The 16,995-nt window shown below is 36.7% G+C and overlaps 1 protein-coding gene across 1 annotated transcript; it reads right to left on the reverse strand.

Annotated features, from left to right (window-relative positions):
- Nucleotides 1-5,055: 5,055 nt before the first annotated feature.
- LOC149968642 (uncharacterized) lies at nucleotides 5,056-15,661 on the reverse strand. Its single transcript, XM_090173152.1, has 2 exons — nucleotides 15,574-15,661; nucleotides 5,056-7,262 (listed from the first exon to the last, which is right to left on the reverse strand). Exon 2 carries the CDS (start codon nucleotides 7,258-7,260, stop codon nucleotides 5,056-5,058), a length of 2,205 nt encoding a protein of 734 aa, XP_090029278.1. The 5' UTR covers nucleotides 7,261-7,262; nucleotides 15,574-15,661.
- Between the last annotated feature and the right edge of the window lie 1,334 nt (nucleotides 15,662-16,995).

The following is a 16,995-nucleotide window of genomic DNA, read 5'->3' on the forward strand; positions in this document are numbered from 1 at the left end:
TGTAGGTAAAAAGGGGCGCTGAGTTCGATAACAATAGTCTTGCGAGTGTCAGGGTGGGGGTTGTCCGCCATAGGGCTTGTCGATAAAAAAGTCCAGTTTATGACGTTTATGGGAATATAATTACAGATCTTGTCCTAGGGAAATAGATTAAACATTCGAATGCTACTGATTTATAGGTTGTTTCTAAGTGAAAGAGGTGCAGTGAGTTCGAAGTGTCTCGCCAGTGTCAGGGTGGGCAGTGTGCCACCAGAGGGCGGTAAACGATGCCAATGAGTAATAAACACAGTTCAAAACGTGTAAAGTTTAATAACAATCGTACAAGCTTATTTATTAACATTAAAAAATGAATTAAAGAGCAAAATGACGTCACGTTTTCAAAAAATTAACGTAAACAATATCGAAACGTACACAATGTTGGCGAAAGAGCTAGGCAGTTCTCAATATTCCAAATAGGTGAAAGTTCACTTTCCAATTTGGTTTATAAATATTATTTCCGCTTTGTTACGTTTGAAGGTATTATAATAAATTCACTACTATTGTTATAAACAAAAAGGCGTAAAATCCACCCAAAAACCATTCGGTTAAAAATTCCAAGGTCCTTTTAAACAAAAACGTCACGTCCTATATTACTTTAGGCCATAAAAGTAGTGAAATCAAATAACGGGCAAGATCTGTAATTATATTCCTATAAACGTCATAAACTGGACTTATTTATCGACAAGTGATGTGCTCTGAAGTAATATGCTAGACCTTGCGCGTCCTAAGTGTTTTACTGAGTTAAAATCCTTTGTAAAACTATAAAACATTTCAAAGAGAATGGCTAATATTAGAATCGAAGTGTATCAAATATATTGTTTAGATCGAAATATATTATCTTCTTTGTTTAAATTTACTCTTTTACCTTAAAACCATAATTTAATAAAGCAGACAAGTTGTTGACTGCAGTAATTACGTCACTGCAGTCAACAACTTGTCTGCTTTCAGTCATTTGTCAATTTCAAAAGAGTAAATCGAAACAGAGTAGATAATATATTTCGATCTAAACAATATATGCACCTATTAATAAAATAAACAAGCCGGACCACGTTTTGTGAGAACGAAAGAAAACTTTAAAGTCGGGAGGTTGAAATGGTCCCGTGATTAGGTAATGCTGCCATCTACATCGGATTAAGGAACTAATTCTTGATATTGATGCTTGCCTTTCATCCGCTATGTTGTAAATTTTATGATTTGTTCACTCTTTATACATTCTTAAGAAAACGTTTTATCTTATATTGACCTTTTTCTTTAATTAACTTGGTAAATTATCATTAGAATCGTTACAGCTAAGCTAATAAATGGTTGTACAAAGGATTTTAACTCAGTAAAACACTTAGGACGCGCAAGGTCTAGCATATTACTTCAGAGCACATCACTTGTCGATAAATAAGTCCAGTTTATGGGAATATAATTACAGATATTGCCCGTTATTTGATTTCACTACTTTTATGGCCTAAAGTAATATAGGACGTGACGTTTTTATTTAAAAGGACCTTGCAATTTTTATCCGAATGGTTTTTGGGTGGATATATATATCGCGAAACGACTCGCTCGCTCGCTCAATTTGCAGAAGGGACACTCGAAATTTCCTCACTGGGTGACACTTACCTTAGCTTTCCCCTGGATATTGCCTTTTTATCACTCAACTAAAATATGCATTGGAGCCTTTAGTCTCGACGTTTATCACCATGTATAAACAAAACAAAAGCTTGACTATTTTTTTCGCTTTGGATTTTTATTCGGAAAACGATTTTTGCGTGGAAATATGTCGACTTTTACAACTCAAAGCGTACTTCCTACAATTTTCTCCTGGTATTTGGGTATTTAGAAGGCCTTATGAAAGCGGCGGTTTAGTCTAGTGGATAAAGCCGTTAATTTATTTTCAGTGTGAGAGCCCGTATCACCGAGAGCATGAAAACCAATTTACCTGAACATTTTCTAAAATTGAGTTATTTTGGAAAACGGACGGCTTGAGAATAACATAGGGTGCGTTTGGGTGTGAGAAAAAAATAGCTGGAAAAGTATTCTTAAAACACTGCACTCAATCCCGTAAAAACTTTCTGAGATTAACTGTTAATCCAGTGTATACCTTAAGTTTACAACTTGACCTTTCAAAACCCCTTTATAACGCGGCTATAATAACCCGACCATTGGTTAAAAGGCCCTATAAGATAGAAGTCACACGATGCCTTTTGGCTGTGGTAGTGACTTGTTTATTAACCTAGCTAATTATACATTATATCACGTACATTATTAAATTACAAACATCTTTCACTATAATGCAAGGACTATTTAATATAATAATAATAATCAGCTAGGCTAATACCCAAGGCACCACCTTAGGCCTAAGTCATCAAGTGACTTTTGAAGCCTTTTTATATCAAAAACATTTAAGAACATTAAAATATACAAAACGTTACAACACGCATAACCCGCCGTCTTCAGTTGTAACAAGTTAAATGAAGCTTACAAAATTAGTTTACAAAACAACGGGGATCAAAAATAAAATAAAAGGGGGGGGGCAGGAAAAAATCAGTCTTATCCCCTCATTATTTAATTTTCGCGTTTTTGAATTTTATTTTTTAAATGTTGTGTTTGTAGATCTAAATTTTTATCTAGTATTTGAAAAAACGTATACGCGAGGGCTATAAGTTCGCACGATGGCTTGGCCCTCTAACAACAATGTATAAAAACTACTGACAAATGAATCAAATTGAAATTTAAATAGCATTGATTGACTACAGAAAGAACTTCCACGTAGGAAACCACCCGCCACGAAGTCCACATCTTGCCTCGATGTATAAACATCTCGCCCCGAAATACACAACTAGAGTTTCAGTAATTTTGGCCGAAACGGCGTTCCATACATTTCCCCGGTACCAAGAATCCCGCGTCGACAACCGAGCCTACACGTTACAAGACAATGGACATTTTTTAGAGGATTATTTTTACATTGGAAAGTTTTTAAGATATTTTTGCAATTGGAATCTATACATGTTTGGATTTTATTCTAAATTATACAATTTTAGTTCTGCACTTGCATTTTATTATTTTTATTTATTTAGGACATTTGATTTAAACATTTTAATTAAATTAAGAGGCGGTTTTTTACAGTGGGTAACCAAATATTTTCGAACTGAAAATCCAAATTTTAAGTCACCCATAGCCGAAATCTCGACCATTGTCGTAATCATATCTTCCTCTTCGCCAAAAAAACTTGGAAACTCTTTTTTAAAGAATATACATGTATAAGCAAACGCTACAGATCGTATATAAATTAACACTGATTTTTCTTCGTGAGTTTGAATGGCCTACCAAGTCGTTTATGTCGGATGAAATTTCAAGTCTAATTTATTTTTATTTCAAGAAAGCATTGTTAAAAGATTCTAAGCTTAAAACTTTGGTAAATATTAAATGCTAACAAATAATCAGAAATACCAAAGACGTTAGTATATAGTTTAATGAAATTTACTCATATTTAAAATACATTCCATTTGGCAATATGTAGGTAAACAATGTAGAACATTTTGCCTCAAAGTAATGAAATTGTTTCTGATTTTTAAAGGTGTGACCGATAACTGTTATTTTTAAGTATTTTCAACCTGGCGTTCTAAATTCTTATTATCTTTGCAAACAGTGGCCAGTTCGGTCTTCAACCTTTATAAAAAATTTTGAATACGAATACCAGTTTGTTTATTAGTGTAATCGTCTTAACTGAAACTTTTCTAAACTTTTATATTCTTTGTTCGCATCATTTAATATTTTGCACAACAGTATCAACGTTCCCGGTCATTGTTCCGAGAAGTTGACCATTCTTTGTCCGCATCATTTAATATTTTGCACAACAGTATCAACGTTCCCGGTCATTGTTCCGAGAAGTTGACCGTAGTTGACGACACTGTTATTAAAAAACGTGTAATTATTTTTCCCTTCGACCCACTCCCTTTTGAGTTCAACCACGCGATGCTCCTTCGAGGGCACTGCGTCAATTCGCGTCTGAGCAGCACTCGCGTCGCATACCGATGTCTCTAAATTATCGTCCTCTTCGGGAATAGTGTTAATTTCCGTCATCAACCGTTCCAACGTTTTCCCAAGTTCTTCCGCTCCCAAAGTTTCAGCCGCCATTTGCTGATAAGGAACTGGTGAGTTCAAGCAAGTACGGGACATCGATACTCGCAAAGAGCTTTCCTTTCTCTCTCTCCGTCTCTGCCGGTTCTCTTTTGCTAAACGCTGTCGCTCTGGTTGGGATGAGCTTCTCCAAGATTCAATTAAATCAACGACTTCAGAATGACCGTATCGCTTGGCGGACACATCCGCAGTGTCCAGCTTGGCGTTCAAGGCGTCCTCATTTGCTCCGTACTCCAAAAGCAATTCCACCACTTCCCGGTGGCCTTCCATAGCCGCGCGATGCAAAGGACTGATCTCTTTGTCCGATGCGGCGTTGACGTCCGCGCCGTGCTCCAGGAGTGTTTGGACCACTTCCCTTCGGTCGTATTTGGCCGCCATATACAAGGGACTGTAACCCCCCTTCTTGGACGCGTTCATGAGCGCCCCGCTCTTCAACAGGGCTTCCACGACTAAAACGTGGCCGTTTTCAGTGGCGATTAACAGCGGAGTGGCGCCATTCATCGTCGAACTATTAACGTTAGCTTCGTTCTCCAACAGATAGTCGACCAAAACGGCGTACCCGTTTTCAGAAGCCACATAAAGTGGTGTGGCATTTTCTTTGTTGAAGGCGTTAACGTTTGCGCCTCGGCTAATCAGCAGACGTACGATGTCATGTCGGTTGTATTTGCAAGCTAGGAACAACGGCGTCTGCTTGTCGTTGTCTCTCATGTTCAAGTCTGGATTCTTCTTGAGTAAACGCACCACCAGTCCCTCGTCACCGGCAGTAACGGCTTCCAAAAGGCAAGATTTATTTTTAAGATTGTCCGTGAATGATTTAAATGACGTGGTCAAAAAAGATTTGTGCGACACAGTTTCCTGCTCGTCCGTCTTCAGAGTAAATTTCGCCGACTAGAGCTCTCCAATGGCTGCCACAATTAGTTTCATCTGCGAATGCAACACATCTATCTTGTCAGTATTCTGGATTAAAGTTTCCGCGTTAGGTTTACTTTCCAAATTCCTAGTGTCATCCGGCCGGTCAATTTCCAACAAATCTTTGGTTTGCAAGGCGACAGTTTCTTGTTCTCGTCGCAAGAGGGCGCATTCTATTTCTTTCTCGGCTAACTGTTGACTGAGATCGTCAATCGTCTTTTGGAAATAGTTTTTATCGGTAGTAATTCGAGGTAGGAAAGACGAAATGAAGGCTCCTATGTCTTTATGCGACTGCAACCATTCAACGAACTCAAATAACTCGATTATATTTTGGTGACCTTCGATTTTGGCTAAATCCAGTGGCGACTGACCTCGACTATTTCGCGTTTTGAGGGAAGCTCCACGCTCAAGCAGTAATTGGACACTGTTGAGATGACCATTTCTACAAGCCAAATGAAGTGCCGTGAACCCCAAGGGATCTAACGAGTTAACTGTCGCCCCGATTTTAAACAACCTTTCGATGATGTGTTCGTGGCCATTCGTAGCGGCGCATTGCAAATAGAAATGTTTTTGCGTCTGCAAAATCCAGTCGATTTCACGATACTTCATTCCTTGAACAATGAGCCATTCAAGTAACTCCCCGTCTCCTTCTATTACAGCTTGTTTAAATTTAAAGGACACGATTAAGGTGGTAATTGTTTTACAATTATCATTTAATTGGGCGTTGTCCAGTGGAGTACGGCCATCCGAATTCAGCACTTTAATGTCCGCGCCGTTCTGTAGCAGCATCTCAATTGCTTTCAAACCGTCAAATTTTTTAGTTGATTTTGTGGCGAAATGTAAAGGGGTGTCTTTTGTATTGGTAGCAGCATTAACGGTGCCACCGTGGTCTAATAAAGCTTGTACCTTTTCGGGAAACATTTCCCGACACGCCACGTGCAGTGCGGTTTGACCGTCTTTGTCTCTTTGGTTAATATCGGCTCCTTTCTCCATAAAAAGATTTACTATTAACGTAAAATTAGAAGAGAAGCCCCATCCCCAACTGTTACTTTGCGCAATTGTATGCAGTGGAGTAGAGCCGCGGTGGTCAGTGGCATTGACGCTAGCCCCAGCTATAACTAACGAACGGACAGTATCATCGATTGAAGCCAGATGAAGCGGAGTCGATCCATCTTTCGTAATAGCATCCACATTAAGGCCCTTTTCAATAAGTCTCCTTATCATATCAGAGCCATCCTGTGACGCAACGTGCAAAGCAGTTAAACCATTATTATCGGTTGCATTAACATCAGCGCCAGCGTTTATTAATAGTTCGGCTTTTTCAATATTGCCCCTTTTTACAGCTTTGTGTAGCTGTGTTTTGCCTTTACCGTCAATTGCATTCACTTTAGCACCGTTTTTGACGAGTTGCTTTATAGTTTGCGCGTTAATATTCCAACTCAAGTACAGAGGAGTGATACCATTACTATCGGAAGCATTAACATCAGCACCCGCCATTATTAACATTGTGGCGGCTTCAAGATTATTCTTTATTAAAGCGTTAAGCAGCGGGGTCAACCCGTCATTCGAAGTAGCATTCACGTCAGCACCTTTTTTAATAAGTAGCCTCGTAAGCTCACAGAAGCGCTCCGGAACAAAGTGCAAAGGGGTGCGACCTTCATTATCGGCCGCATTCACATCAGCGCCTACGTTAATTAATTTTTCGGCGATTTCTGCATTTTGAATCGAAATATCCATCCCTAAAGGCCGTTGGAATATGTTTGATTTTTCATTTTCAATCAGAAGCGTAATGATGGCGCAGTGTTTCGCCGACGCCACGTGCAGAGGAGTGAAACCATTATCATCGGTCACATTCACATCAGCGCCAGCGTTAATTAATATTTCGGCAATTTTGGCATCAGTCCACGATAAAGCGTAGTGCAAAGGCGTACAAACGCGGAAGAGTTTCTGAGACGGGGTCTTTAGATTCCACTGACGAATACTATCAGGGTAATACGATTGGCAAACCAAAGTTTCGTTAACGTCGGCCCCCTTTTCGATTAAGCGTCGCACCGATTCCAGGTCCTTCTGGTCGCGGATCGCCCCAATCAATGGAGACCTCCGCTCTTCGTTTGTTGCCGGATAGGGTCCAGTTGTTTTTGGAAATTCCACGTCACCATCTAGCCCCACAACTGAGTCATCCATGCCTATTAAACAAAAACCAGTTCATTAAAAGCTTGGTGGATAAAAATGCGACCAACCGGTATTGCTCAGCGCAATTCGAATTTTTAAGAAGATCAATTAGCCTTTTTAGTAAGAACCGAGAGACCTAGCAGGAAATGCGAGAAGTTCACTTAGCTGTTAGAGTTTCTGCTGCTAAGCATACAGCTCGGCGGAACAGATTCAAAAAAATTTCGATTAGCTATTTATTTATGGATAATATTAGCGGTTATAAAACGATTTAATTTTCAAAACGTAAATCCGTGGGTTTCGGTATGGTTGGTAGAGACAGCGCGCGCCTCATTGGTGGTCATTGGGTTACAGAATTGAGAGAGAATCGTGAATAAAGCCCCTCCGAATTGTTTCTACGGAGTAGTCGCTGGCGCGGCGGACGGCGCCGTTTTCCTGGAATTGAAATGTGGCAAGGCTTAAAAGTAAGTACAGATTCAATTATTCAAAAATTATCCTAGTTGATATTCAAATAAATATTTATAGTTTTAAATTACAGGTTTTTAAAATGTCTGGGTACAATTGCGCAGTAAATGGATGTTCAAACAAAAGCAAAAACATTTCGACATTTCTTATCACAGATTTCCTGTAAAATCTGATATTTAAACTATTTGGATGGAAAAGATCAAATCAGAAAAGGTTCATCCAAAATTTGTTCTATTCATTTCAAAAGAGAAGACTTTGGTACTGATTTAAAAGCTGAAGTTCTAAACTCAAAACCCAAAAAAAAACACGAAGAAGAATTCAGTTCCTTCCTTAATGCTAGATGATAGCCATAGTTAAAACATTTTAACACCTGTTAAAAGTAGATCCTTTTATTGATAGAGAAAACCTAGTTGAGAAAACTATCAATTCTCCGTTAACAACTCCAGAAAGTTGTTTCATGTCCAGTTTATCTTACTGTCATTTTCAAAGTACACCAAGAATATGAAAAGTGTAATATTAATTTTGAATATTAAACCTAAGATAACCTCTCCGTTAAGTAAAAAGCTGCAGTCAAGATTAATGATTAACGAAACCTCAAAACGGTGCTCGCCTCTAAAAATCCTCCAAAACCAAATAACGGAAGAAGTTAGAAATAGTTAAATGCGGAATCTCATATTAAGTCAGAAGATTCCGGTATTAACTGCAACTGTGATTGTGAAGAGTCCAACTCCTCTTATCGCGTATATGTAGTTCATATTCTACTCTTAAACCTATTAAGATAAAATGTCAGTGCAATTTTAAAGAAATTTTGGGCAAAAATTAGAAACTCCTCTTAGCGCGTAAAGCAAATTCCACAAAAGCCAAGAACTTAATCAACAGACTTACGAAGAAGGGCAAAATGATACGCACGTTGTTGTGCAATAATTCAAATCTAGTTATTGAATTACGGAAGTTGAGAAGAGATGTCAACTTAAACATTAAAGAGTGCCAAAAAGTTAAATGAGAGGATGAAGTTATGGCAAGAGCGTTTGCTTTACGGTATCTTAGCAAGAGAGCTTACATACATCTTCGTCAAGAGCGTAATATTCCTCTAACACACATTTCAACGCTGGAACGGTGTGTCCAGGTTGAATTTCAGGCCTGAGCCTCTTAAGAACGTTTTTAACATTATGAAAAACAATGGAGCACAAATGTCAATTATAGAGAAATTAGTCATTTTAACATTTGACGAAGCTAAAGTGATGTCAGTATTAGAATATGATTAAAAAATGACCAGGTCATGGGAGAGCATAGTCAGTTACAGGCCAAAATGGTTCGAGCATTGTTTTCGAGTTGGAAGCAGCCAGTTTATCTTGGATGACATGGTTGCGGGAAATCAAGGGCTCTGGAAATAACTTGGTCAATCCTGAAGAACCAATTTATTAAATATGGTCTGATTTGAATAATCCCCCTTTTTATATTTCGTTTTTTTATCTCTTTTACATATTGTGTAAGAACGGTTTCGCCACACTTCTTGACAACTACACAATGTTGTGTCGAAACTAGTCGGCTGTTTCTATTTTATTGGTATATAAATAAATTTTAACTCGCGCATATGAACGTGTTTTCTCTCTATAATATTCATCAATAAGCGTAAGGTGTTTCAAAATTAAAATTATTACCAATTTATTGCATCGCTGATGCTCCTCATTTATGGAAACTGATTCGAATTTGGTTTCTCGATAATGGCTTTTATTATTATGGAAAACTGATAACAAAATAATCTGTCATTTTCTTATTTAAACAAGATCAAAATGAACTTCGAACCTGCCACAAAATCACAAAACTCCACTTGGAATGTAACGGTACTCAACGCCAAAATGTAAGAATGGCTACGGATTTGATGTCGCACACCGTTGCTATATCTGTTAAAAAATGAATTTGGGCGAATAAGAACAGAATACTTCATTGAAACTGTCAATCAGTAGTTTGACACCATGAACTACTACGCTAAAAATGTTTCTTTCATTACAAAACGTTGATTTTGGACAAACCTTGACGAGAAAACTGAATTATTAATAAAAATGGCAAACGTAATGAAGCACTCTCTACCTCTGAAGAAAAATATAACACAAGTTTTTCAAACAGGCATCATAATTTCCATCGGTTCTATGTTAAATCTATACAACCACTTAAGAAACAAATATGGGATAAAAAACATCCTAACACATCGTCTAAATCAAGACTGTCTCGAGAATTTATTTTCTCAGTTTCGTAAAATAGGAGGCCTGGATGATCATCCAACTCCCCTTGATGCTCTCTATAGAATTCGAATGATCATTTTAGGAAACCACCCTGGTATCGTACCGACAAATACGAATACCATAGCCAAATCACGAGATGAATATTTTGTAACCAATATTTTCAAAAATTCCGAAGATGATATTGAAATTAGCGAATATATAGATAATGTATTTGAAGTAAGCAATGACCGTATCATTGATGTAGGAAATAAACCAAGCCCACCAACGATTTGAAAAACTACCCGTTTTTCTTCAAATAAGGACTATAACAAGAAGGTGATTAAAACACAAGCAACGTTGAGCATTAAATCGAGTGAAACTCTTACAGGTTACGAAGAAGGTGGACTTGAATATCTGGCGGGTTGGGTGGCCCAAATATTTTATAAAGTATTTCCTAACTTACATCTAAAATGCCAAAGTAATTCTGAACTTGAACACTGCTTTGCCACACCAACGTGGGTGCCGCGGTTAAACTATGGAGGAATCATTAAACCGTCCATTAATTTCTTGAATGACGTTCGTTTTTCCGAGGAACGATTTCTTAAGTACAATGACACGAATGAAGCGGATTCTATTTGGATTCGCAAAGACAAGGGAATCGTAAATGCTGTGACCGATTTTATTTTAAAAAAGCAATCCAAATACCCAAAGGAACTTGTTTTTGTCTGCATTAAAATTCGAACCATAATAAGGATGAATTTCATAAATGAAACGAAAAAAATGCAAACCCAAGAGTGAAAAAAAAAGAAAAAGAATATTTTTAACAGACAAATTATTTCAAACAAAATTGACACTGTGATAATTCCTAGCTTTAGTAATTAAAATAAACCGGAATCCTTTTGTTATTATAGTTTGGAAATTTCTAATTGTGTTCGAGCTTATTGGATATAAAACCAGATAACTGTCAATTTTTTATGATATCAAAATTTGTGATATTAATTTTTAATTTTATAAATTGTTAACTTGGGATATTAATGATATATTGTGATATAAATTTTTCATTTCATATATTGTTAACTTGGGATATTGATGATCTCAAAGGCTTTTTACCCTTACTTGCATGATTTTATGAACTTTGCTTTTTAAACATAAAAATTTTTAAGTTAAAACTGAGTTTCGTATTTTGTTTTAGATTACATTATCCAAATAATCATAATTATAATAAATATTATAATATTAATAATTATAATTTTTTGTATAATATATTAGAAATATAATTCATATTTATATTATATTATTAATAACATGTTTAATTTAAATATTAAATAATAATAATATAATATAAATGTAAATCCATGTAGTAACCTTTGAACTTTATATTGTTCAAATAGAATAAAAAGACAGATCACATTAAGAATAGTGTTAGCCTCCCTATTCGGTAACCAAATGACGTTGCTGGAACCTTGGATTAATTATAAAAGCTAACGCTTACTGGATATTTCACAAGTACACTCTGTTAAATAAGTTTTAGCATGTCGAAATTCTGGCACTTATTTTGAAATTGCTCAAAACGTGAAAAAGTTACAAATATTAAACCAATTATGACTATAATTAATTTTTGTCGCTATGTCGAATGGACTGGGTCACTGTCTCGAAATGGTCATATTTTGGCGGGAAATCGCAAATATCGTTTTCGACAACTTTTACAATATTGGTGTTACGCCCCTGAAACTTGCATTTTCGGATTCAGAATTATCGATTCATATTGGAGAAGTGTCATTGTCACGTCGCTACGACCAACGGTTGAAGAGATATAGCATCTGAAAATTTTCCCTCAACTTCGGGTTTTCGTGGAACGCTTAACTAGCGGATATAATACAATCTCTTGTCTTCCACATTGTTCCAACAACTGAAATTAATTAGACTGGGGAGACGTGCTTCGCGTGATTAGAAATAAAAACAAATAATTAATAAAAAATTTCAGTTCACATTTAAATAATAATAGTTATTATTTAAATGTGAACTGAAATTTGCACAGATCCCATTAACAAATTATTTTTGCCCCAGACACTCGCATAACTGTCACTATTGGGGTTAGCGAGATTTATACTGATCATTGGCTCATTAATGTTTCGGCTTAAATTCTAAGCTAATCATCTATTTATTCATTGAGAATTGCCACATGTGGATAAGTTTAATATTGATTTCAAGAATTTTACTGTAATTTTATACAACGCAAGAAATGGCGCAAAGGCCTTGATAAAATTAACAAACACTAAATTAAAAGGTAGACCGAAGGTCTATTTCAAATATAAACCAGAGGTTTAGTGCCAGAGGCTTATTGAAAAGATAATTAATCCTTTTCTTAGAAAGTGGAACAAAAGGGTCAATTACTTTATTTACATTAACAATGTTCTACGCCCGAAGGCCATTTAAAATTTATGGTACCTTAGTACCAGTTGAATAAAATTCTTCACAAACTGTTCACCATAGTTGGTGGTTAGTGTTGAAGTAGAAACGAATCACCTTAAAATGTTAAGATATTAAAATGATACTTAAGTGATTAAGCAAAGTCCAGCAAAGTGGTCATCCTGGGGTTATGTTCGTGGGATCACGTCATCGCGAACCGGAGTATTGATAAAGAGGAATTGTTAACGAAAAAAATTGGAGAAAAGAACTTTTTTGCTTTGACCACACGAGCTCAGTCTCACTAGGGCTGAGAGCTCTGAGAGAAGATTCCCCAAAAACCACTGTCTTTTGGTTTTAACCACAGGGGCACGTGACCTTTTTCATCCGTTTCGGATAATAGCGTCACTTGGAATCAATAACCTATTGGCGTCCATATTTAAATTGCACCCACTCACAAGATCCAAGGTAAGAGACCATAAATAACATATTTAACTTGGACAGATTCAATTTTTAAAAGCATTATAACAAAAATATTTTAAACATGAAAGCATAGATACCGATGCTATATTTTACACATTACAGGTTGTCGTCAAGTCCCGTACACGACGCGCAAGATCCAAGGTCAGAGACCATAAATAACATCTTTAACTTTAAAACATTCGATATCTTAAAGCAATTTAATCAAATTACTTCCCACATGAAAGCATCGATACCGATATTTATTTTACACATTACTGGTTTTATGGCATTCTCAATTTTTGAAATATGAGATCAAAATGAATCGTAAAGATAAGGAACTTTATGGGACTAACATTTGGGAACGGGCGGCTTATAACAGAGCGCCAAAACAAAGGGGGTGAGAGAGAGGGTTGAACCTATCGGACTGAGGGCAAGACTGGGTCGGGGAATAGAGACTATGCGCACTAGCCTTCTAAACCAATTTGGGGACGACTCTGCTACAGTGCCTGGGGGCACCTTCTCGGGCGCCAATTGAGAATATAACAATCGTCAGAGAGAACGGCCAGCATTCAAACGCAACGAAAGGTATTTTAAAAGAAACTAAAAGTATAGGAGCATGAGAAAGATAATTATGGCTGAGATAACTTATTGAAAGAGCAATATCTTCCAGGATTTTAATTTAATTCTATAAGTTTGTGGCAGCTGTTATGGTTTCTCTTTCGTATATTTCCATGGCAGAGGGAACGCGGATTATTTAGATAACTTGGGCCACCCTGCGGCCCTAAATAGCTTTTACTTAATTATTACCAAATTGTTTAAAGGCTAATGTACAGGGCTTTCTTATTTTGCCGTTAGCGTCATTGGTCTCTCTCTATCTTCTATGATGTCTTATACGACCATTTGTGATAGACAGAACGATACCCTTTTTCGTCAGGCATTTGAAACCGGCTGTAGTAATGAAAAGTTTATTGTTATATCGAAATTTAATTTGGTTTAAAAAGAGCTTCGTTTTAAAATGGTATTAGGTAGCGGTTGCGAGTCACGTCAAAACATCACTTGTCAATGATGTTCTAGTTAGGCCTTACGAGAAAGAGTTAAATAAATAACAAGGTTAAGTTTACCAATACGGGGGGCTGTAAAAGTATTTTATTGGTTTGCCCGTGTTGTTGTTTTTGACCATGTCTCTCCCATCAATAATTTTAAAGTAAAAGTTAAGTTTCTTACATTTTTAGTGAAGGTATTTTACATTTGTAGTGAAAGTATCTTACATTTGTAGTGAAAGTATCTTACATTTGTAGTGAAAGTATCTTACATTTGTAGTGAAAGTATCTTAGATTTGTAGTGAAAGTATCTTAAATGTGTCTTAAAAGATACTGTGAGTCTTGAGTTTGAGACTGACACCTTTTTAGTAGTACAACTACCCAAAAGTGGCAGAACAGCCCTGCCACTGAGGTTGAGCGGTAGCATAAATGATGTGTAGACCTAAATTACTATAAGCAAGAAAAACACTCTGTAACATAAGTATGCCTCTGTTTAACATCTCTGTATTAAAAATTTAAATGAGAAAATACGGACTAACGTTGCGTAAAACTGGTTTTAACTTCCTTCCCTCCCCGCCAGAACTAGTGTTGATGGCGATTAAACCGTCATCGACTGGGAAGTGACCTCAATTACGTCCTATCTTTGCAATAAGGTCTAATTGCGAAAAAGTTCTTTCTGGCACACTAATGAGTGATTATGTTGCATATGCAAATACTTACAACGCGACGCCTAGCAACCTCTATCCGGTTTGGTTGATATTACGCGCTGCTTTGTCAGACCCAACTTATTAGTAATGCTTCCACATGCGGGGAATTTTTCCCTTTTCCGGGATTTTTAAACCTTCCTAAACGCTAAAAGGGATTAATGTAATTTAAGAGGGAAAAGAGGAAAAATGAGGGAATATGGCCTTTCGCGGGAAAAAATGAGGGAAAACTGTTCTTTGCATGGGAAAAAAAGGAATTTTTAGCTTTTCGGGTAATATTGAATGTTCTAGTTTACTCTAATTGTATATATAGTCCATGGATAGATGTAAGAAATAATTTTAATACGTTCCTAGTAATGATAGTCACAATTTCATATCCATTTGCGACTTTCGAGAATATATTTTTACAAAATTATTCCAATGTAAATAATTTTGTATTAAATAAAACATTTGGAATTATTTTCAGAACCAAAAGGAATATCTATATAAATTAGTATTAAAAGCTTCAAAATATAGCGAGGGATAAAAAATGGGAATTTCCAAGTCAAAAACGGGAAAATGGGGATTTTTCGTTTGATGAAATTATCGCAAGAGGAAAATTTTAGATATCAAATGTGGAAGCCCTGCTTATCAGAGGCCTTCCACCATATGTTTTGGTAGGATGTGCATGTTATTTTGGGGAAATGCTCGCGGATAAATAGTAGTAATGTCCATAACTTTAGTAACTCAATTAATTGTTTTATGAAGTGTTATAATTTTGATTATGTGAATAACAACTAATAATTTGTAGTTAAATAATTTAAACCCACTCTTGGTATGACAACTTTGAAAGTTACCTTATCCGCCTATTCTTAGTTTTAAGCCTCGTAGTGTAGAGTATTACCTTAATGATAACGCTTGGCATTAGTGGCCACCGCAGGCAGTTAGTGGAAAAGTTGTTACAATCAACACTTAAGCGAAATAGGCTAATTGACATTGATCTTCACACAAATTCCAACTCTGCGCTAAGAAATGGACATTTCCACTTACCTTGAAACTAACTGTTTAAAATTACTTTGGAGATCATTTGTCTTTCATATTATTACCTAATAGAAAACTACGCCATTAAAAATAACCGACTCCTTCGTCAGTGCGCGCAACGATGAGAAACTAGATGATTGCCGATCAAACATTCTCTTACGACTTATCTAATCTGTTGAGAGGCTCCCTCGCCTTATAAAGGTAAACTCACACTGTACAATATCATAGCTATACGCACAGATGGATAACTCAAAAATAATATAAAATAGAGATAAGTATTCATCTCTTTATATAAATCTCGAAAAGTAACGCTATCTAAGCTTTCTTTTGGAATTTCGTCTTCTATAGATGATGTGCTATTATAAAACACAGAGTGCCACTAACAAGGGAGAGTACCCGAGGTGTTTATTTCCGATTTGTTCCCAGTCGGGCGTAATGTAGACGTCTATGAGATATGAAATTTCCCATTCGATTTTCCTTGGCAACCGAAAATGTTTTTAATTTAATTTTTAAAATTATAATTATAAAACAATAAAATGTTATAAATAAGATTAAAAACTTAAATTACCTTATAATTTTCTATTATTTTGACATGAATAAACACATTTGTACAACACGTGAAGCTATTGAGCACAGGGGACCTCCGCTTTCGAATTCTTATCCCTCTCCTCAACAGGAGTCAATTTTTATCACTTCCGTTCACGAGGAGGGAGAGGCTCAGAAGACGCGCTTTGAGTTCTATTGTGAGAAGCTCGCACTCTCTAATATTCGAACGAAAGTTCGATAACGAAGAAGGGGTGATTTCGAGAGGTAACCTACAGCGCTCTGAGCCAAGTTTCAGCATGCAGTAGGTATCTACTACGAGTTGATACCCGAAACCCTCAATTCCTTTCCTAAATTCTCCTCGTAAAGAGTTCCAAAATTTAACCCTACAGCGCTCTGACCCAAGTTTCCGCCTGAAGTACGTTTTTGCGATTATTACATTACGTGGCATGAAGGGCTTGCCTCCACCCTCAGACGCATTGTAAGCCGGCAACCTGAATTAATGGCTTTAAAAGTAATTTGGTAACTTAGGCCTAAGATGTTGCCTTGAGTATTAGTCTAGCCTAACCTAGCTGATTCCCACCTTCCCAAATTTTCGTTCCGAGAAGTAGTTTACCCGACAGCCTTTTTGCTGACTCCCGAATTGAAACTACGCTTTGGCGGCCACTGTGAGTTAACTGAGTCCTAAGTTCTCCAACAGAAAGTTCGCTCCAGCATCGTTACGAGCACTACGAGGTAGCCCTATATTACCCTCATATACTTTAACCCCCCCCCCCCTTGTGGCAACGAAATAAAAATAAATATAATCTTAGTATTAGCATAAGTAACTCGCGACTTACCGTTTTGGTAGACTACTTTTTGTTAAAAATTTGGGCCTAATATCGAAGA

Source organism: Leiobunum rupestre, chromosome 1 (assembly GCF_980474605.1).
Source record: "Leiobunum rupestre chromosome 1, qqLeiRupe1.1.hap1, whole genome shotgun sequence".
Taxonomy (NCBI): Eukaryota; Metazoa; Arthropoda; class Arachnida; order Opiliones; family Sclerosomatidae; genus Leiobunum; species Leiobunum rupestre.